Here is a 15,521-nt window from a genome sequence, read left to right on the forward strand (position 1 = left end):
TGAGCACAGGGCTGGAGCAGTGCACCCCGGCTACTCCTGGTGGCCCAGGGGCTGACATGGCTCTGTCCTGCTGCAGTTGGAGCTCTACCACACCGTGATGTACCGCAACTACCAAAGGAAGAACGACATGGATGAGCCACCAGCCTTTGACTATGGCTCTGGAGATGAGGACAGCCAGAGGGAGAAAAGGAAGAACAAAGACCCGCACTACGCAAAGATGGAGGAGCGGTTCTACCGCTATGGCATCAAGCCTGAGTGGATGATGATCCACCGCATCCTGAACCACAGGTGGGGAGTGGGCAGATGTGTGGATAGGCAGCAGGAGGGCGTGTGCCAGGGTGCCCAGGTAGTGTGAGCACTGAGTCATGTTGGTACAGGGAGAAAAGGGACAGGTTGAGACCCGTGGCATGAGCCCAAGAGGTGCGTAATGCCCACTTACCTCTTCCTGATGCCGATAGAACTGTGCCTGAGGGGAGCAGTTAGAACAAGTGCATTGCTCCGTTCTGAAGTCTTGACGTTTGCACTTCTTTTGTGCAGAAGAAATGCCCTGCATAGGAAATCTGCAGTGCTGGTATTTTTTTACATCAAGACACCTTTTGTTGAATCCCTGCATTTCAAGTGGCAACTTGAAATTTCAAGTGGCAATGTTACTTGGAGACTACTTGACAGAGAAAAAAAAATAAAGCTATCTAGCTAATTTTCCTGCAAGTTTTGCCTTTTCTGCTAGTAAGGCAAGGTTTAGTTTGTCGTAGGTATATGATTGGACTCTGTGGCTGTAATCATCACTTGTTTCTCATTTCATTGATATGTTTTATGCGCTGTGTTGTAGCTTTGATAAAAAGGGAGACATCCATTATCTGATCAAATGGAAAGATCTGCCATATGACCAGTGTACCTGGGAGATCGATGAGATAGACATCCCATACTATGAAAACCTCAAGCTCCTCTACTGGAATCACAGGTAACGGGCAGCCAGGCAGTGGGACTGGGGCTGGTGCATGCTGCAGCCTGGGGCAGAGTCATGCAGAGCTGCAGCAGCCTGCTTGGGCTTTGCCAAGTGGTTTGTTGGTGTTGCCCTGTCTGAGCACACACTGGAACCACTTGCAGGGACCTCATTACAGAGAGCAGATGCCGAGCACTTTCTGAAAGCTAGGTCTTGATGAGGTCTGTCTTGAAATGCTCCACCACTCCAGGGCTGCTTTGAAAAGCAGTCTGCTGGTTGTTTTACAGCCTGTGCTCCCTTTCCTCTCCATATATTCTGCTAGTACTATTCATGGCCTTGCTGTGCTTCAGGGAGGCTCTGTGGTGCTGTGCTGACTGTATGTTGTGGGGGAAAATCTAATTTTCTGAGATTGCTGTCCTTTATTTTGGATGATGTTGCATGAACTGTTGGAAGGGGATAATTAATGCTCCATGAGTGCCCATGGGAACTGGGCCAGAAAAGCTCCTGTGGGGAAAGAAGCAGTAGAGTTTTGAGAGGCATTTCTAACCCCTGGCTTGGAAACACGAAGAGGAGTGTCTGTCTGCTTTTTCCTAATGCGTGTTCACTGTTTCAGGGAGCTGATGCTGGGGGAGGACACACGTCCTCTGAAGAAGCTGAACAAGAAGGGGAAAAAGCTGAAAGAGGAGAAGCTAGAAAAGCCTCCAGAAACTCCTCTTGTTGATGTAAGTAAGAGTGGCAGGGGCAGAATGAGGGCGTGTGAGCTCACACAAAGGTTGGTCAGTCTGGTAAGGTTCTCTTCCCTAGTTCCTTCAGGGACAGGATTTTATTTCATGTGGTACTGTGGGATGGCTTTACCCTGTGCATGGGGGAATAACAGTCCATATTCTGGAGCAGTGGTTTAGATCCAAGAGAACAGTTCTGACGGAGAGTGTTTGGGGTCTTCTTTCCCCAAAACTACACATACCTGTCATGCAGAGGGAGAGCTGGGCTTGTGCTTTGAGAGGCCTTGCAGACTTTTCCAGCAGGAGGAAAGGAGGCTGACAGGTGCCATCCTGCTCATGTGCTGGGTCAGGGCTGCTGTGGTGGCACACAGCAAAGCCTGTGCTGAGGGCAGGGCTGTGGGTAGTATCTGCATGTCTTTTAGGGCCCTTCTGTGTCACTAATCTAAAGAGAAGCATGACTGACTACTGAGCAGCAGGAGGGAGTTACTGCTTTGTGTCTTTTTCTTCAGCCTACGGTGAAGTTTGACAAGCAGCCTTGGTACATTGATGCCACAGGAGGCACACTGCATCCTTACCAGCTGGAAGGGCTCAACTGGTTGAGATTTTCCTGGGCCCAAGGCACTGATACGATCCTGGCTGATGAAATGGGACTGGGGAAGACTGTGCAGACCATTGTGTTCTTGTATTCGCTGTACAAGGAGGTGAGCACCCTATGGTGGCTGTGAGCTGCTCAGCCCCTGGTACAGAGCAAGTAACGTGGGTTTTGTCTCCCTGAGCAGGGCCACTCCAAAGGGCCTTACCTGGTCAGTGCCCCACTCTCCACCATCATCAACTGGGAGCGTGAGTTGAGATGTGGGCACCAGACTTCTATGTCGTGACCTACACTGGGGACAAGGAGAGCCGGTCGGTCATCCGGGAAAATGAGTTCTCTTTTGAAGACAATGCCATCCGGAGTGGCAAGAAGGTGTTCCGGATGAAGGTGGGAGCTGAGTCTGTGTGCTGCCTTGGTTTTAACCAGGAGTAAGAAGTAGAGAGAGCAGAATTTGACCCAGAGAGGGAAGTTTCTTAGGTTTCTGATCAGCTCTTTTCCAGAGAAGCTGACACTGTTGAGATGTAGAAGATTTACGATGGGCTCTGAAGTTTTCTGCTGGGCCCTTTCCTGTTTCTATAGTTCCCTGTTTAATTATGCCAGCAGAAGATCTGAACATCATGATTCATGCATGAGCCCTGCTGCTGGTGCCATGCAGTAGAAGCAGCCCCCAGTTTTCTCCTTGGGTTAGAACCAGTGTCACGAACAGCATCACCAGATGTGGAGGCTGTCTGCTTCCCTGCTGTCTTCTATCCTGACTTTTCTCTTCCTCTGCACCTCCAGAAGGAAGCCCAAATCAAGTTCCATGTCCTGCTCACCTCCTATGAGCTGATCACCATAGACCAGGCGGTGCTGGGTTCCATCGAGTGGGCTTGTCTGGTGGTGGATGAAGCACACAGACTGAAGAACAACCAGTCCAAAGTAGGTGGCAGATGTTTGCAAGCCATTCTTCCAGCCCACTGCTGTAGCTGTTGCCACACAGCTGGTTTGGTGCTCTGTTTTTTCCTGTCTGGGAGTTAGAAGATGTCCGCAGCTTGCTCAGGCTGTGCTTGAGGCTGCATTTTAGTGGGGCTGTTCTCTTTAATGCCCTCTGGGCATCAGTAGTGATCTTGTGTGCCATCCTGGCTGGTAGAGCCCACAGGCTGGTACCTGGTGCTAGAGGAAGCTTGGGCTGAAAAGCTCTGCTTGCCTCTGTGGCAACGTGCAGCCAGCAAAGAGAGAGGGAAGTGCTTAATGCAGTCAGGAGCTTCATGTGCTTTGTGTTCACTGCTCCAGCTCCGTATGCAGAAGATGCAAGGTTGTTTGTTCTAAATGAAGGGGAAACCACCAGTGCTTTTTAAGTAGAATGCATACTGCATTGTTTTGTTTTTGTGTAAGTGCATAATTACAACTTGATATCACTTCCAAGTTCTTTAGGGTGTTAAACAGTTACAAGATCGATTACAAGTTGCTGCTTACTGGGACTCCGCTCCAGAACAACCTGGAAGAGCTCTTCCACCTGCTCAATTTCTTGACTCCTGAGAGGTTTAAGTAAGTCGCACAAATTCCCAGCAGTTTGCTATAACAGTTATGTGAATGTGTAACGTGAGCTCAGATTTTGTTCACATTACATACTACGTTGTGGGCCCTGCAGGCAGGGCTTGCCCTCCTATCAGTCAGGAGATTTGTGGGTGAGCTCACTGTGCTTGGTACCTACCTTTCACTCAGCACTGTGTGTTTGTGGCTGCTTTCACAGTAACCTGGAGGGCTTCCTGGAGGAGTTTGCAGACATCTCCAAGGAGGACCAGATCAAAAAGCTCCATGACCTGCTGGGCCCCCACATGTTGCGCCGGCTCAAGGCAGATGTGTTCAAGAACATGCCGGCCAAGACGGAGCTGATTGTCAGAGTGGAGCTGAGTCAGATGCAGAAGTGAGTGCTGGCGTGGTATTGGGCTGCACCTGGCTGCTGCTTCCCCCCATCTGTGGCATGGCAGGGCTTCGCTGGGGTCAGTGGGTCAGAGGAAGCCCTCTGTGAGAAGAGCTGGAGTCTTATGTGCTCCTGGGGAGTGCTCAGCCCTGTTCAGGTGAGCTCTGTGCAGTGCTGGCTGCTCTGCAGGGAGCAGGTGATGCATGGTGCACTCCTGCCTGCTGTGCCCTGAGCACATCCTGCTTCCTGGGGCTGTGGTACCCTCAGGACAGCTGAACAGACCTGACCTCAGCCTGGGGATGCTGAACCAGCCACTAAAGAAAAGTCCCCATACCAGACATCCCTTTTGAAGCTCCATTGATGTAACTGGAGTTTAAGTGCTATCTGATTTTTAGCAATCCCGTAATGCCAGTGTCTGTCCCATCCCCTTCCATACAGGAAGTACTACAAGTTCATACTAACACGGAATTTTGAAGCCCTGAACTCAAAAGGTGGAGGGAATCAGGTCTCACTGCTTAACATCATGATGGATCTGAAGAAGTGCTGTAATCACCCATACCTCTTCCCTGTGGCTGCTGTGGTATGTGAACTGTGTGCACATGGAGATGTTTTGCAAAGTAGTGTGTGTGCCATCTGTCAGTGGGGATTGTTTCTAGGATCTGACTTTGGTTAAAAGTACAGGTTTTGGTGTGAGTGATTTGGTACAAATAATTGCCTTTGCAATGTATGTGACTTTCTCCATGACCTTCCTGAATGCTTCCTGAAGAAGTTAACCAGAATCCTTCACAGGAGGCCCCAGTTCTGCCCAATGGATCCTATGATGGGAATTCTTTGGTCAAATCTTCTGGAAAACTGATGCTGCTCCAAAAGATGCTGAAGAAGTTACGGGATGGGGGTCACAGAGTTCTGATCTTCTCTCAGGTGTGCAGCAGGGAAGGGCTGGTGAGGTACCCTGATAAACTGTTGAAGGAGTTCTTTGTTCTATGTGAGAATTTTGTGTTAGGTACTGATGGAAGAGCTGCTGCCAGCTTATGTCACAGCTGGGCACCTCAGCAGTCAGGGGGATGAACTGCATCCCATTCCTCTCCTGAGGGTATCCCTGAAATGTTTGAAACCACTTTTTATGTACAGATAAAAGAGAGAACAACAGTAGTGCTCTCCTCCTGGGTGGGCCATTCAGACCCAATTCCCTAATGTAGGTAAAGCTGCCTCTAGAGGATGAGACGAGTGGTGCCCTGGTTTGCAGGGCTGCTGCTTGCCTTGGCCCATGGGCTGTGGGCATGACTACAGCCGTGGCTGTGCTGTCCCCGAGGGAACATTGGGGGTTGCACTGTGTACCATGGAGCAGTGACCCCCCCCAGCCTTGGACAGGTTTTGGTGGGGTCTGTGCAGAGCTGCTCACACCTCACCCCTCAGATGACGAAGATGTTGGACTTGCTGGAGGACTTCCTGGAGTACGAGGGCTACAAGTACGAGCGCATCGATGGGGGCATCACTGGAGGCCTACGCCAGGAAGCCATTGATAGGTTTAATGGTATGTGCTTTTCCTCCCTTGAAGGAGTGGCAGTGGGCAGTGTGTGCTGGGGCCGATTTGCGGCAGCCAGCAGAGAGATCAGGCGGTGTGGGGGCTGTGTGCATACCTGGAGGGCAGTGTGCTGAAGCCCAGAGCCCTGGCATGATGCACGGCTACTCCTGGTGTGTTAAGCCCCTCCATTTGTTTCACTCAATAAACCCTGAGTCTGGTAATGACAGGCTGTTTGGCTTGAAAGACTCCTGCATTTCCCTTTGTGGCCTCAGAGCTTCCCTTTCAGACCTGGAGCTGTCTTTTCTCCAATAACTGATTTCCAGGCAGTGATGTATTTTTACCCTTTGCCTTCCCTGCCTATTGCTTCTTGGCTTAAACTGGTGGTCCCTGATGTTTTATAACTAAAGCACTGTGCTACACCTTTCCAAATAAGCCCAGCTCCTCTTTGTCTCACCTTCTGCCACCTGTGGGTTTGTCTTTCTCAGCTCCTGGTGCTCAGCAGTTCTGCTTTCTCCTCTCTACCCGTGCTGGTGGTCTGGGCATAAACCTTGCTACGGCTGACACAGTCATTATTTATGATTCTGACTGGAATCCCCACAATGACATCCAGGTTTATTACTTTTTCTTTTCCTTCCAGTACAGTAAGTACCTTTCTGGATGGGCCCTCTGTGCATTCTGCCAGTGAAATGAGCTCTCTCCTCTTGAGAGCTGCTGACTGTTCCTGCAGTTTGCAGGACGTAGTTCTGTTCAGGAGCCGTTTTTCACAGCTCTATTGGCCTTACCCTGGCCTGTCTGCAATGTGAGGTGGACTGGAATCTAAAACTGGCTTTCTTCCTTGAGCTTCTGCCTCTCTGCTGCTGCTTGTCTGCAACTTAGTGTTCCTTCCTGTTCTGGGGACTTTCCACTTGTGTTTCCAAGAGCTGTGGCAGACCTAAGGATCTTAAGGACTGATTGGCAATGGGAAATGGCAGCTGGGGAGCTTGAGCAGCAAATGCCTCTAAAAACAATGGAAAAGTGAGGACATACTTTTCCCTTTCATGCTTCCTGGTTGCGAGAAGGTCCTCTCTAAAGTTGCTTACAGTGTCATAGTCCATTTGTGTGAGCATTTCCTTTCCCTGAGTCTTAGGTAAGAGGATGTGCTGGTACAGGGCGCTGATGGACAAGTCAGGGCCTGGTGAATCTGCAGCCAGAGGATTCCTGGGGGGAGTTTTTCTGCACTGCCTTTCAGGCCTTTCAGTTAGAGGCCTGCATGAGGAAGATGGCTTGGCCTGTAGTCAGAGGAGGTGGAAGGAGAAGTGTAAAGCCTACAAGTTGGCTCTAAGGAGCCTCTCTTGCTCCGCTGCCCCATTGCAGCCCACAGGCTGAGTTCAGCCTCTGGCTGAGGGGGTCCAGGAATGGGCTGGCTGCAAAACATGCCAACATTGGCTGTTCTGCAGTGATGCTCTCTGCCTGCAGGCATTCAGCAGAGCACACCGCATCGGGCAGAACAAGAAGGTGATGATCTACCGCTTTGTGACCAGAGCCTCTGTGGAAGAGCGCATCACCCAGGTGGCCAAAAGGAAGATGATGCTCACCCACCTGGTGGTCCGCCCTGGGCTTGGCTCCAAGTCAGGCTCCATGACCAAGCAAGAGCTGGATGACATCCTGAAGTTTGGGACAGAAGAGCTCTTCAAGGATGATGTGGAAGGTGGGGTCAGGAAGGAGCTGGGGATGCTCTGAGTAAGGCTGATCCTTGATGGAGCTGCAGGGGCTCATTTCTGTGCCTTCCACTTGCAGGCATGGTGTCTCAGGGACAGCGGCTCACCATGCCGGATGCTGTCACCCCTTTCTCTGACACGCTGTCCACCAAAGGGGGTGCAGTGACTCCTGGCATGAAAAAAAAGCATGGTGGCACCCCACCAGGTCTGTAGCCTCCGTTATTGGGATGACTGCGTCCAGCCTGATCTTGCCTGGCTCTGGGAGCACGCCGTGTGATTTTCTTTCTGTTCCCCTTGCTTTGCCCTCTAGGTGACAATAAGGACGTGGATGACAGCAGTGTGATCCACTATGACGATGCTGCTATCTCTAAGCTTCTGGACCGAAACCAGGATGCGACTGATGACACAGAGCTGCAGAACATGAACGAGTATCTCAGCTCCTTTAAAGTGGCCCAGTATGTTGTGAGAGAAGAGGATGGTGTGGTAATGTGATTAGTATCATGTCTTATAATCACATCTGTTTCTATGTCCCTGTTTGTGCTTCTACCTCTGCCTTTCTTGTTCTTGTGGGGGTTTCTTTGCAGGGCAGTACTCCTCCCTGCTCTTTGCTGACGTGATGCAGTGATGGTGCAGCCAGCAGGACTGCAGTGGCTAAGTGTGGTTCTGACCTATTGTGAATGCTCAGTGGCACTTGGGTTTCTCTGAACCTATTTTTCCTATTGGAAAAAGGAGACCATAGAGGACTGTTTAGAATGGAAGCAATAATGATAGCCAGATGCTGATGGTCTGAATCTCAAGTGACCTGAGGAGCTGTGAAATGGCCCCACTGATTGATACTATTTTTGGGGCTGGTTCCCTTCCCTGCAACATTGCTCTTCTGGTACTTTGTTCTGTCCTTCTGAAGGCTGCTCCCCTGGCTTCTGGGAGCAGGGCACGGCACTGCTCATCTACTGTGCTGCTGTCATTTATTCTCCCTGTAGCTAACAGTCTTCCTTCCTTCATCTGTCTCTCAAGCTGATAGTGGGCTGCTATTCTGGGAAATCTCTGCAGATCTGTAATTGTTCCCTAGATGTGAGCACAGGCTCTGCAGGGCAGGACGGGTGGTAGTGTTCTCAGGAGCTATTTCTAGGTATAGGTGGTTGGCTGGGAGGTTGTCTTGACTCTTTGGTAACCATGCACTGAGGTCAGTACATTTGGGTGAAAGTGAGACTTTGTGTGTACATACATACAGAGCATGGTGAAGGAGGTACACCACTGGGTGGTCAAAGCATGTCTCAATGCCCTCCTTCCCTTCCTCTTCCCTGGAGCGCAGTTAGAAGACATGCAGCAGGGTGGTGCAGGGAGGTCTGCAGCTCTCTTATCTCAAGCCTTTTTTGTTTTCTTTCTTTGCAGGAGGAGGTGGAACGTGAGATCATCAAACAAGAGGAGAATGTGGACCCTGACTACTGGGAGAAGCTGCTGCGGCACCACTATGAGCAGCAGCAGGAAGATCTGGCCAGGAACTTGGGGAAGGGGAAGAGAATCCGCAAGCAGGTCAATTACAATGATGCCTCTCAGGAGGATCAAGGTATGGCTTTGACTGCTTGGCTCCTGCTAGGGTTCAGGTCTGGAAGTCAGGAGAATAAAAAAAAGATTTTTATTCTTTTCTTTTTGCCCTGTAACTGTTCTCCTGGGAAGAACTCAGGAAAAACCTGCCTGTGGGCAAAATATTTAAAGTTGTGGGTTTTTTTCTGTGTAGGAAACTAATAATAATAATGGAAAAGTTGAGTCTGGTTTCCTGTTTATTGCTGTGTCTTTCTCTCTGGCTACATGGTACTGGATGCTGGGGGCAGCCTCTGGGCTCCTGCTGTCCCCTTCAGGCCAGCTTGCAGGGTACTCCTGACCTTGTCTCCTTGTGATCTGCAGAGTGGCAGGACGAGCTCTCTGACAACCAGTCTGAGTACTCCATTGGCTCTGAGGATGAAGATGAAGACTTTGAAGAAAGACCAGAAGGTCAGAGTGAGTTAATGAACTTGGTACTCTACAATGTACTCTGCAGGAACTTCAGTGATAGCCTATGATTTGGGGTGGCCTGGCACTTGAATGCAGCAGGAAGGTCTGGGATGGGGAGACTCCCTTGCTTCTGAGGGAGGCAGTCTTTGCCATGCTGGGTTGAGGCAATTCTCAGCACAGGGAGCATGACCTGCTGGCTACTGCAGGGCTTTGGTCTGGTCCTTGTGGTAGCAGGATCTGGCCTGCAGTGTGTCCCCTGGCACGAGGAGGCCAGGTGAGTGAAGGAGCACTCTAAACAACCTTGACTGCTGCTCTGTGCAGGTTCTGTGCCCATCGGGAGGGGCTGCAGGAAGCTTAGGGCACAGGGGTTGGTCAGCATTAGCTCTTTGGCCATCCCTCTGTTGGCTGGCCATATTTGTTACATAGGTTGTGTGACTGTAGGTGGCAGAAGACAATCACGGAGACAGCTGAAGAGTGACCGGGACAAACCTCTCCCTCCTTTGCTGGCAAGAGTTGGGGGGAATATTGAGGTGAGTGTCAGTGCTGGCCAGAGTGTGTCTCTGGCCTGTCTGGTCCGGTTCATGCTGCTCTCCAGCATCAGTCCTGGCTCGGACCTGTAACAGCTGTGAGGCTCTGAGATGCCATTGTTTTTGAGGCCTCCCAACCTCTGTTCCCTGCAGGTTCTCGGGTTCAATGCCCGCCAACGCAAGGCCTTCCTGAACGCTATCATGCGGTGGGGCATGCCGCCCCAGGACGCCTTCAACTCTCACTGGCTGGTGAGGGATCTGCGGGGGAAGAGCGAGAAAGAGTTCAGGTACTGTGGTCAGGCGTGAAGATACCTGTGGGGGGTTCAATACACACAGCTTCATGATGCTGTGTGCCCGAGGGCAAAACTCTGCCCTTGGCCTTTGGTGGAAGCAGGCGCTGTGGGTGCTCAGCAGGGAGCTCGTGATCCAAGCTAGAGCCGGCTCTTGCTTTCCTTCCGCAGGGCTTACGTCTCCCTGTTCATGCGACATTTGTGTGAACCTGGAGCAGATGGTGCCGAAACCTTTGCAGATGGTGTTCCCCGGGAGGGGCTGTCACGCCAGCACGTGCTGACTCGGATTGGAGTTATGTCACTAGTAAGGAAGAAGGTGGGTGAGTAAAGTCTTACATGTGCCCTTCAGGTATGTTCTGGATGCTTGGGGGTTTCATTAGCTGCTGAATGCCTCCTTGCCAGGGATCCCCTTATTGAATCTCCAAGACTTGGTGCATGGCCATGTCTGTGGTATTTCAGTGAGGTAGCTCAGCTGGAGGTAGAAGTGCACGGTTGGCAAAAAAAAAAATCATGGCAAAATCACGTTTTTAACTTCTAAAAATTCCTGGATTTATAGTTCTTTTCATTTCAGATGGGACTATTACGGTAACCTACTCAGACCTCCTGTACTGTACAGGCCAGAGACTTCCACTTGCTGAGTCTTGCATTGTGCCCAGCATCTGTTGAACCAAAGCATGTCCAGAGAGATATTTGGGTTTGATTTGGGACTGAATAATTATTGATTGTGTTGCTAATCCCAGGCATGTGCTGAGCCCCGAGGATACTGGCAGTTAGGTGTATGGAAGAATCCTCAGCTGTCTTGCAGATTATGAGGAGAGATCCTCTCCTCGTAATCCATGTATTGACAAGTGCGGCACTTGGAGTTGTCCCAGGAGGACCATTAGATGATCATAGCAGTGGTTCCAGTGTGGCAGTGGGGAAGGGCAGATGCTGAGAGTGATGGCACCCGATTTTGCTGTGTCTTGAGCACTGACTGTTACTCTGCTGGATAGGGAGAGTGTGAAATTGCAGCCTAGGAAATGGGGTGTGCAGGAGAGGCTCTGTGAAAGAGAGCGAAGAGGCCCCAGTGCTGGGGTTTAAGTGGAGAGGAAGCAAAGCAAAGAGCATTCTGATGGAGGCATGAAGCCCTTGGGGCCAGGGCTGTGAACTCACTGCATGATCACCCCCAGGGTACAGCTAACCCTGCATGCCTGCAAGGCTTCATGTGGGCACCAGCACGATCACCTGCATGCTGCCCTTCTGCCACTCACACGGTCTAACTCAGTACCTCTCCCTTATGTCTGCAAAGCCAGCACGGCAACTGTGGACCTGCTGGGGCATGGAAGGCTTTCTGTGTGAATGTGGTGCCTGCTGCCATGGGCAGAGCAGGACTGCTACTGGAGGTGCTGCTGAGGCTGGGAGCCTGCAAAGCAGCAGGGCATGGGCAGTGGCACCTGCTGCCCAGCAGAGTGTGGGTGGTGGGCGTAGGAACGCCCTGGATGGGGCTGGCCTGCTGCTGCTCTGTGCTGCTCTGCTGCTGGCCGCCATGTTTGACTTGCTGTTGTGTGTCTGCCCCAGGTGCAGGAGTTTGAGCATGTCAATGGGAAATACAGCACCCCAGATATGATTCTGGAAGGCCCAGAGAGCAAGAAGTGCAGTGAGATGGTTTCTTCAGATCCCAACACCCCTGTCCCAGCCAGCCCGGCGCACACACATGCAGGACCTCTTGCCCTTGCAGGTAAATGCACAGTGGCCTGGTTGTGGCTTTGGTCTATCTTAGGAAGGGAGGTGGAACAGGACACCAGAAGGTTTTGTAGGTATCTGCCTGGCACTGTGCCCTTGGCACGATGGGATTCCTGTCTATAGCTTCCTTGCTTTGCTGGTGTTACAGAAAAAGCAGACCCACCACTTGGATTCCAGGAGGAAAAGGACCAAGTGGAGCAGAAGTCCAGGAGAGCATCTGACAGCCAGGTAGGCAGTCATGACCCTGTGCCCACAGTGCTGCCCTGCAGGCTGCAGAGCTGTGGTAAAGGTGTTTCTTGGGAGATGCTGCAGCATTCCTCTGCAAGCAAACCACATCCCTCTGGCTGCTGGGCTAATCCAGTGTGGGTGCTTCACATTAAGGTGCCTGGAAGCACTGAGAAGGTAGAAAGTGAGGAGTACCAAGAAAACTGTGAAAGCAAAGAGAAACTGAAGGAAGAGAAACAAGAAGAGAGTGAAAAAGCTGAGCCTTCTCCCGAGCCCCTGGGGAAAGGTGAGTCTCTGTGGCTCAGAAGAGTATGGGCTCCATTCTGAGCAGCATTTGGGACATCTGTGAGGGCTCTGACAGTTACAGTGACGTTGATGTGTGCTGGGGAATTTCTTCAGCTCAAGGTGCATAGACACAGAGCGTGCACTGTGACAGCTTCAGGTGCTCGGTGCTCCTGACAGGCAGATACTCTCTGCTGGGAAACTCTGGCACTTGCTGCTGGCTTCTCTTCTCCAAATCACAGTGGAAAACCTGAATGTCACAATGTCCAGTAGGAATTCCTGAGAAAAGACTTCCTGTTGGACTTCCAGATTGCTGTTTAGATAATGGCACAACATTTTCACAGGTGTAATCTACGCTGTAATGTTAAAAGATTAATATAATCTGCAAATTAAAACAAATGAAAAGTTGTGAGTAATGCTTGTACACAATACAGTTGCTTTACCCTGAAAGTTACAGTATATCCAGGTATGCTATTTCATGAGGAGCATTTTGCATGTTATGCTTCTCTCAGAGTTCTGTTCCCTTCTGCAGATGAGGGAATTCAAGAAAAAGAGAAGGCTTTGGAAAAGCCAGAGTCAAACAGCAGCCCTGGTAAAGGGGAGGACAAAGAAGTCAAGCCAGGTAAGGTGCCAGGAGGCTTTGGGGAGAGGAGTGGTGCGAAGTGCCCTGCTGGGCAGGGTCTCTAACTCAAGGCAGGTGTCTATGGGGTGGCATGGGGCCTGCAGTCAGCACCTGCACTGGGCAGCATGCTGTGTGGTGCTCAGGAACCTTCATAGGAACTCATTACAATGGGTACTGCCTCTGCTTGCTGTGAAAACATCAGGAGCTGCTGGACATGGCAGGTGGCCAGCAGCTGTGTGGCAGGAGGTGGGCTGGTGGCTTTTCTAGCAGTGACTTTAGTGGGGACTTCCCCTTGCAGGTGGGAGGGCAGTGGTAGCAGCAGTAGGTCTGATGGCTGAATGTGTTTGGGCTGGTGTAATTTCCCGTGTTTTCCCAGCAGAGGATACCAAGGTGGAAGAGAAGGAGCAAAGTGAGACTCAGCAAAATGGGGACAAAGAAGAGGAGGACGGAAAGAAGGACGACAGAAATGTGAACTTTAGATTCATGTTCAACATTGCCGATGGAGGCTTTACAGGTAAAAACAAGAGATGAGCCATTGGTTACTCCTGCAGAGCTTCTACATAAAGCTCTGTATTGAGCACTGTTCCCGTGGCTCCCTGGGCCATCTCCTCGCTCGCCCTGCACGCTGTGCCCAGCAGCCCTGCTGGCTGACCAGGCTGTCTCTCTTCTGTTTCTGCAGAGCTGCACACGCTGTGGCAGAATGAGGAAAGAGCTGCCATCTCCTCCAGCAAGATCTATGACATCTGGCACCGCAGACACGACTACTGGCTGCTGGCAGGGATTGTCACGTACCCTTTGGCTTCGTGGGTGATGGCTTTCCCATGCCAGGCGGAGGGGGCTGTGAGGGCAGTGGGGAGGGAGGTGATGGAGCGGGGAAGGGGACTGGAGATGTGTTGCTGAGAAATGCTGCCTGCTGGCCGGTTCTTGCCTTGACGCTCCCTCTGGCAGCCACGGCTATGCCCGCTGGCAGGACATCCAGAACGACCCGCGCTACGTGATCCTGAACGAGCCCTTCAAGTCAGAGATACACAAAGGGAACTACCTTGAGATGAAGAACAAGTTCCTCGCCCGGCGCTTCAAGGCGAGTTGCAGGTCCAGGGCTGGTGAGTCCTTAGTGGTGGCACAGAGCAGAGCCCCACAGCGAGGTGGAGCGGAGCAGGAGGCAGCAGGTGTTTGTGAGACATCAGTGGCAGCGAGGCAGCTCCCTGAGGGGCAGGGCTGGAGGAGCAGGAGCACTTGCTAGCTCCAGAGTGTGGCACATGGGCAGGACAGTACTGTGGAAGTGCTGCCCACATCTCTTTCTGGGATACTTAGTGTGTGATTGGGCTGCATTGGGATGGTACAAACCCAGGAGCTGTGGGGTTGGGTGGATGGGGAGGATGGCAGGTGTGTGGGTGGCACTGGCTCACATGGGCACAGGGTCTGGTCCTGATCCATTGTTCTCCTGTGCCTCCCAGCTGCTGGAGCAAGCCCTGGTGATAGAGGAGCAGCTGCGGCGGGCGGCGTACCTCAACATGACTCAAGACCCCAATCACCCGGCCATGGCATTGAACGCCCGTCTGGCTGAAGTGGAGTGCCTTGCTGAAAGCCACCAGCATCTCTCCAAAGAGTCCCTCGCTGGGAACAAGCCCGCCAATGCCGTCCTGCACAAGGGTATGTGTGGGCAGAGGGCAGGAGGTGCAGGGAGGGGCCGGCTGTGCTGAGTGAGACCATTGGGAAGCCCAGCCTTGGGGACTGCTGGGAGGAGGAGCTGATGCTTGTTCAGTTGGGTCATGGGGTGCCGGGCTTATGGGGACGGAGCACAGCAGGCACGGAGGTGCCGTGGGGCCACACTTCAGGGTCAGCAGCACTGGGTGTGCATTGCAGTGCTGAACCAGCTCGAGGAGCTGCTGAGTGACATGAAGGCCGACGTGACACGCTTGCCCTCCATGCTGTCCCGCATCCCTCCCGTGGCTGCACGGCTGCAGATGTCGGAGCGCAGCATCCTCAGCCGCCTCACCACGCGTGGCGGGGAGCCCCCGGTCCAGCAGGTGTGTGGGCTGGAGGAGCGCAGAGCTGCCCTGGGGTGCCCTGTGTCCCCTGCCCCAGCTCTGTGCTGCGTGCCCTGCGCTCCAGCTCCCCTTCTCATTTCCTCAGGGCTCCTTTGGTTCCTCCCAGATCTACAACAACAGCTTTGGACCGAATTTCCGAGGTCCTGGGCCAGGTGGGATTGTCAACTACAGCCAGATGCCTCTGGGACCCTACGTGACAGGTAGGTTGAAACTTCTGGCGGATGCAAGCAGGGAAACTGAAGTGGCAGATTTTAGTGCAAAGCAAGGATGGCGGTGAGCAGCTGTTTTCTCTCTTACCAACAGATATTTAGCCCTTTCTAAGACTTTCTTCTGCTGTTCCCATTCCCACCTGAGGTAAGGCTGCACCTGTGACCATCCTCTGAGCTGCTGTGTGCTGGCAGACCACAAGTCCCTGTCTGTCCCCTCAG

At 52.1% G+C, this 15,521-nt stretch overlaps 1 protein-coding gene across 1 annotated transcript in view; it reads left to right on the top strand.

Annotated features, from left to right (window-relative positions):
• CHD5 (chromodomain helicase DNA binding protein 5) overlaps positions 1–15,521 on the top strand; it is a 28,005-nt gene that overhangs the window by 11,594 nt on the left and 890 nt on the right. Inside the window, 32 exon segments of the mRNA XM_025142683.3 lie at positions 77–288; positions 830–961; positions 1,557–1,665; positions 2,175–2,366; positions 2,445–2,508; positions 2,511–2,644; positions 3,038–3,175; positions 3,663–3,784; positions 3,990–4,163; positions 4,599–4,740; positions 4,950–5,081; positions 5,577–5,694; positions 6,171–6,295; positions 7,141–7,372; positions 7,462–7,587; positions 7,693–7,865; positions 8,775–8,949; positions 9,288–9,374; positions 9,816–9,904; positions 10,055–10,188; positions 10,363–10,507; positions 11,749–11,908; positions 12,062–12,141; positions 12,295–12,424; positions 12,953–13,042; positions 13,422–13,556; positions 13,722–13,830; positions 13,991–14,123; positions 14,500–14,695; positions 14,909–15,072; positions 15,179–15,293; positions 15,375–15,447. Of these exon segments, the coding sequence (XP_024998451.2) occupies positions 77–288; positions 830–961; positions 1,557–1,665; positions 2,175–2,366; positions 2,445–2,508; positions 2,511–2,644; positions 3,038–3,175; positions 3,663–3,784; positions 3,990–4,163; positions 4,599–4,740; positions 4,950–5,081; positions 5,577–5,694; positions 6,171–6,295; positions 7,141–7,372; positions 7,462–7,587; positions 7,693–7,865; positions 8,775–8,949; positions 9,288–9,374; positions 9,816–9,904; positions 10,055–10,188; positions 10,363–10,507; positions 11,749–11,908; positions 12,062–12,141; positions 12,295–12,424; positions 12,953–13,042; positions 13,422–13,556; positions 13,722–13,830; positions 13,991–14,123; positions 14,500–14,695; positions 14,909–15,072; positions 15,179–15,293; positions 15,375–15,447 (4,340 nt within the window).

This window comes from Gallus gallus, chromosome 21, assembly GCF_016699485.2.
Source record: "Gallus gallus isolate bGalGal1 chromosome 21, bGalGal1.mat.broiler.GRCg7b, whole genome shotgun sequence".
NCBI lineage: Eukaryota > Metazoa > Chordata > Aves > Galliformes > Phasianidae > Gallus > Gallus gallus.